The sequence below is a fragment of the Lygodium microphyllum genome, chromosome 29 (genome assembly GCF_053477565.2).
Source record: "Lygodium microphyllum isolate KBCC chromosome 29, Lygodium_microphyllum_v1.1.10, whole genome shotgun sequence".
NCBI classification, from domain to species: domain Eukaryota; kingdom Viridiplantae; phylum Streptophyta; class Polypodiopsida; order Schizaeales; family Lygodiaceae; genus Lygodium; species Lygodium microphyllum.
The window spans coordinates 53,054,935-53,060,934 of NC_141163.1; the positions used below are offsets into that span (position 1 = coordinate 53,054,935).

At 41.5% G+C, this 6,000-nt stretch overlaps 1 protein-coding gene across 5 annotated transcripts in view; it reads left to right on the plus strand.

The window, feature by feature from the left end:
* SCY2 (SecY protein transport family protein) overlaps positions 1 to 4,718 on the plus strand; it is a 133,418-nt gene extending 128,700 nt beyond the window's left edge. The window contains exons 15-16 of one of the 5 annotated variants that reach the window (XM_087671147.1): positions 3,435 to 3,969; positions 4,054 to 4,718. Coding sequence is in view for 4 of the 5 variants with exons in the window: in XM_087671146.1 (XP_087527272.1) it covers positions 3,435 to 3,524 (90 nt within the window). In the remaining variant the exon portion in view is untranslated. The other 4 variants (XM_087671146.1, XM_087671142.1, XM_087671144.1 and 1 more) reach the window with 4 other exon arrangements.
* Positions 4,719 to 6,000: the final 1,282 nt, after the last annotated feature.

A 6,000-nucleotide genomic window follows, 5' to 3' on the forward strand; every position in this document is an offset into this window, starting at 1 on the left:
GGAATAGAAGGGTGACTAGGTATCTAGGAAACCTGTTGTGGAGTGCGAAGTCCTCCACTGTGAAGCCACTATACCAGGGAACCATATTGATGACCCCCTTTGTGGAGGCATAAGATGAGCTATCCACTAGCTCACTGGCAGCATCCGCAGAGGTGAGTCGGACCACGAAGATCCCCTGACCCATGAGAACTACCTTCACAATCTGCGTTGTGCCAATGTGTAGCGTGGAGTAAAGCCAGTCCCAAAGCTGGGCCCTAGATGGAGAGTGTCCTACAATCTGCCCAAAGATTGATGTTTCTTTCAGTTCCAGTTGTGTGGCACGGACGGATAAGAGTTGTTCCTCAGAAAGGACGATGTGTAAGGTGTTTGACTGGAGGGCACTCGCAAAATGCACCGGCGTCTCACCAGAGATTTGCATTGTGTGTCACTACTAAGGACCTACCGAGCTTGCTACTGTGATACCAGGGGGGATGTTGCTGCAGACGAAGGGAGAGACTATTGAGCTGGCGGTGATTGGAGGAGGAACTGGCGAATAGGGAGGCGTCGGCAGGGACAAGTAACAGGCGGTGCAGGACAAGGTGGTGACGGTGGTTGGGATTGGGAGGCGGAGGTGACTAGACCAGGGGGTGGCACTGCTAGACAGCATGCAAGGTCGAAGCAACCCTTTTTGGCACATGGGTCATAATGGTTGTAAAGATGATGGAGTAGATATGTCAATTCTTCAGTGGTCAAGGAAGAGGTTTGCCTTGATATTTGATAGAGCAAGGTGGCATAACTATGCTATGCATTCGGTGATGTAATAGGTGTTTGAACTTGAGGAAGGTCGAAAATCCACAAGGCTGCTTGCTGTCCTGTTTTAGAGAACTTGGTACAACTCATGCTCAAAGGGCACAAGTTTCTTTGTGTTCATCACAATACCAACTTAAGACCTTATTCATACCACCTTGAACGAGGCTAGAATTCCTAGCTATGGTCTCATATGGCCACTCATCTCAGATACCATTGATGAGGCCCTTGATTCAACTTTTTTGGTAAGGCTATTTACTTGTAGGTATTCTTTTGAATTAGCCTTGTATTCTAGCCTCATAATCACATTTGACTCTTTGTTTTCTCATTTTTTCATGAGTCTAACTGTGAAGTTTTCCTCATAGCTAACCTTAGAAAACCACTCGATAAAGAGGTTTTCTACATAGCTAACCTTAGAGAACCACTTGACAAAGAGGTTTGCTATGGGATGTGATTGTTGGCGTACTATATGGGGAAAATACATGGTAGCCAATAAATGGAGCGTTGTGAAATGTGTTGAGGAGCCCTCTAATGGCACGTGGGAATCCATATCTTGCAAAACAATTTATAGATGGCTAGCATAGTTGGGGGTGGTCACCCTAGTGAAGTGGTATTGGGAGTGTCTCATAGGGGATGCTCAGTGGCGGTGCTAGATCAAGCTGCACGTGATGTTGAAGGAGAGGTATGCATGGTCAACAGCTATAACAGTAGGACGTGGTGAAATTGTATAGAACTATACGTTTGCTATGAGGGAGAATTGCCTTATCAGGTCCATTATACTTGGTCTCGTGCTATGTGCATGCTTATTTAAAAAGCAAGTGAAAGCTTTTGATCCTAGTCAACTAGCAAAGCTTTTGAAAGTGGCTAGTCCATGTGCCCCTCCTAAATCTAGCAAACTCTACTTCTTGGGAGATCCTATCAAATTCGAGCTTCTTTAGCACTAGATCTTGATACATCACCTCCTTGTTGAGCTAAAAATGGATTAGCTTCACTTAAACAGCCCCAAAACGTGCTTAATTAAGGAAGAAACCTTGTTTATTTAAAAAGAAATGCGTTCCTAGAGAGTGTTTGTATCCCATAAGCACAAACACACTTAGGAGGGCCCAAACTTTCTATAAATAGGTATGCTGCCCTCCATTCAACCTTAATCTCGTTTTGGCTTTTTTGAGATATTTCAGCTTGCTGCCCACACCCTCAGACGCGAAGGACATCGCGGTCCAAGCTGGCCGTTGCTGTCTACAGCTGTCTAGTGCTTGTTTTCGACCTACCACACACTGTTCGGAGCTGATTTCAGCATGCTGATTGCTGTTGCTGATTTTTCCTGCTTTTTTAGTCTCTCTCTTGCAGTGTGCGTTTGCTGTTTTCTCTCTCCTACAGCCAGTTTTTTTAGTATTTTCTCTCTCCTCACCTGCGTTTTTATTTTTTCTCTCTCTTGCACTGCCGTTTGCATCAAATCCAGCCTTCCTTGGCTGCGTTTGTTGGTGTTCGACATCCGAAGGTTGCCTTGCTGTGATTCGGAATTTGTTTAGAGTACAACACACACTCTAGCTCATAACCCCTGCCCTGATCCCTGAGATATAGGAGTTCGAGGTACATTATTCATTCACTACATAGTGTGTTGCATGAGCATTGTATATTCAATAGTCATATCACTTCATTCATTCTTTGTGTTCATTGTCTCCGATGTTACCCTAACCCTAACTATGTTCTTCTATTAGTCTATGCTTTGTCGTACGGTGTTATTTGTGTTTCTATGTTAGGGTATTTCTTCACACTCCTGACTCTCAAAATAAGGCATCCAATTGTACTTTATGTGTGCATCAAAGTCCCTTGCTAGTAGTACATTCTCAAGTAGATCCAGTCAAGTTCCAGCTTCTCTAGCACTAGATCTTGATACATGGCCTCAACTCTCAAAATAAGCATCTGATTGTTGTTTTGTACACGCATGTAAGTCCCTTGCTAGCAACACATTCTCAAGCTAGAGTAATGCATGATATCCTCCTATGATGATAGGTATGGTATTCCCTCTCTACATGAGTAGCATACATGGGAGCCTTAGGCACCTAGCAACATTTATCTGCACCATGCAGGAGTGTTCTCATCTTCCTCATAACTTGTATAATGTGTTGTAGATCCTCAGTGGATAGGAAAACTCCTTTCCTTGATCCCCCGTTGCCTCCTCATGATGGTGGTTGAGAGCGGTAAGTGGACTCCCATCTATTTCTCTCACCTCTGGTAGGTGGGTGTGTGGGGCCTAATGTGTCTTTTCATAAAGTAGGATGTCCCTCCCTTTGAAGGTCTCCTCAAACATTCCCACATCTATCCTCATTGCTCCATTACAATTCCACGACTTTGAGGTGTGTTCCATAGGCCATGTACTATTGTTGGCATGGGGGTGCTGTTTTGGTTTTTTTTAATTTTTTTTTGGGGGGGGGGGGGGGGGGGGGGGGGGGGCTGCTGGTGTGTGGAGAGAGAGAGAGAGAGAGAGAGAGAGAGAGTTTGTGTGTGTGTGTTATTTTCGATGCTGACCTGATGATCTGATGTAAATATTTACTAAATTCAATTATCTTCACAAAGAGAGAGAGAGAGAGAGAGAGAGAGAGTGTGTGTGTGTGTGTGTGAATTTAATGTGGTACATGTACTCGCAGGTTGGTGCCATTCTAGATCTAAGAAGAACATTTTTGGCTTACAATGTTATGCCATCTCTCAGCAAAGTTCTAAAGCGGCTTGAGGCATAAGAAAGTGGCACCATTCTTTTCCTAGTATGGCATGCAAATGAATAGCAGAAACTAAAATGGGTTTCTGCACTCTTCTCTTGATCTACATGATAATTCAAGATAAGCTTTTGTAAACAGTTAGGTTTCAATTTTTTCAATGGAGTAATAAGAAACCGCAGCTTTTCATTTTACTGACTTTTAAAAATGTCTAGTTGGTACTTCGTGTATGGACTAAAATGATAAAACTCCGTATAATACTGTTTAGGTGGAGAGCCATTGGAAAGGGGTTGATTGTTAATACTGAGCTCTGGTTGGTTAGGTTAGGGGCCATTGCCAATCTAGAGGCGGCACTGTAATGGTTGGATGGCGATTGAACATTATGAACATCCTGAGTCATACTCATTAGAACTAAATTTTTGTTAAAGTGCTTCCCTGGTTTTCATCTGCGTACTGTCAACATATCAAGGTGCCTGGAAGTCATGTAACAGCTTTGGAAAAATGTTGTACATCTCAGGGGATATCTAAATTTTATTTGAATTCTGGGTTTCAGCATACGGCTCAATCGGAGAAAGAAGGGAGTCTCCTGTTGATTTTTGAGGTAACATTTTGGACAGCCAAAGAAGAGGCCTTGTTTTTTTCCCAACTTCCTGTGGATGCATTTGAGTAGAGGTGGTCCATGTACCCCTAGTTATGGTCCTGTATGTAAAATCATTTGGATCACAAATGTCAACAGAAGTTACATAGCCACATAGCCATCATCTAACTATAACATGTTCACGTTGTTCGATGTGCTTCTGGATAAATCCAAAGTTTTCATGTTGGGTCAGGAACTTTACGTGCATTCAGCTTGCATGGCAGTAATAAATCACATTTGGATAAATCCAAAGTTTTGAAAGCAGGTCCTTGTCTGCAATAGTGTTTTCTTGTTACTGTCACTATGTATCATCAACACAGTGGTGGACACCATAAGGGTAATGTAGCCAATACTCTCGGATATCACAATACCTCACAAGTGCTGAATGGAGCCACAAGATGCCACTTGCCCGACATGTCAAAAACTCAGGGAAAAAACCCCCAAAAGAATTGCAGAGAAGACCCTTTTGTGTTTACAAATGGGTATCAGACAGGGATCAATGAAGGAACAGTTTCTCATTTCCTGAGCAAGTTCGAGGTGAGATCGATGTTGTAGAGATATTGTTGAGGGAAAGCCTTTAAGGTGGGGTGGGGGCAAGCGTTTTGGGGTGGGTGAGACTTTTTGGCCCCAATTATCCACAATTAGAAATTTAGAAGACAATCCGAAAACGTGGAACATTTTAGAAGACGATCCGAAAACGAGAAGGTTGCATCAGACCCTTGCAATTGTAACATTTTCCCAAAGTGATCTTTAAGATCATGAAGTCTTTTCTTGAAATCTGCTTGAAGAGCAAACAAGTCTTGCTTATGGTTCCAAAATTGTGGATAAACTATTGACATTGCCTCCAATAGTTCATCTCTTGGAAATCATTCTCTTATTTCCTATGACACAGACCGTGCAACTTGTGCTAATGTGATTTTAACACTCTCCACTACATTATCAAAAGTTTCCATCTTTACAGGCTGTCTTCTAACAAGTCATCATTGAACTCGCTTCCTGGAGACATAAAGATACCAAATATTAGATATCAAAATTAGGAAAAAAAGTACAAGCAATATAATGACTCCAAAAACATTGAAATACCTATCAATGTAAGTAATGTCTCTAAATTTGTCAAAGTTGTTAAAAGCTCTAATGCCTTGTCAATTTCCTTCGATTTCTAAGCCGCCAATCTATCCATGAGTCCTAAAGATGGGTACTCCTCTAATAATCTCCTAGATGGCAAGTACAAGTTGATCCACCTTGTATTTACATGCTTCAATATTTTTCTTTCCTCCGTTAAACCCTTAGTCATCTCTTGGAACTTTAAATATCGTTTGGAACTAATAAAAAACTACTAGATGTACTGACCAACTGCTCCACCTTTGCAACACTATCAGACTCATAAACTATTTTATAGGCCAAGTTTACTTCATGTGCCATACAATGAATTCCTAACATGAAAAGTGCTATAGACGTTTGTAGGCGGACACAAATTCTTGAGCAATGGCCTTGCATAACTGTTGCTTCATCAACTCCCACACAAATTAGTTTTTTTGCAATCTCAACCCTTGATAATTGCAACATACTCAACAAGCTTTCTTCAACTAATAAGAATAGGTTCTATGTTGTGGCATCTTTTTGCATTTTGTTTATTGTAAGAAAATATGCACAACAAACATGATTTTTCACAATATAAACAGTCATAAAAATCCAACTAGTATTATCTCTAGATATGGCCTCGTTTAGTGAGAGAGCAAAAAATTAAGAAGATTTAAATTTTTCTCTCAAATCTTTCTTAACAACCTCATCTAATGCTTCCGTCAAATTCCATGCACTACTGTGTGACCAATGCGATTGTGGAAAATTATCAATAGGAAATTG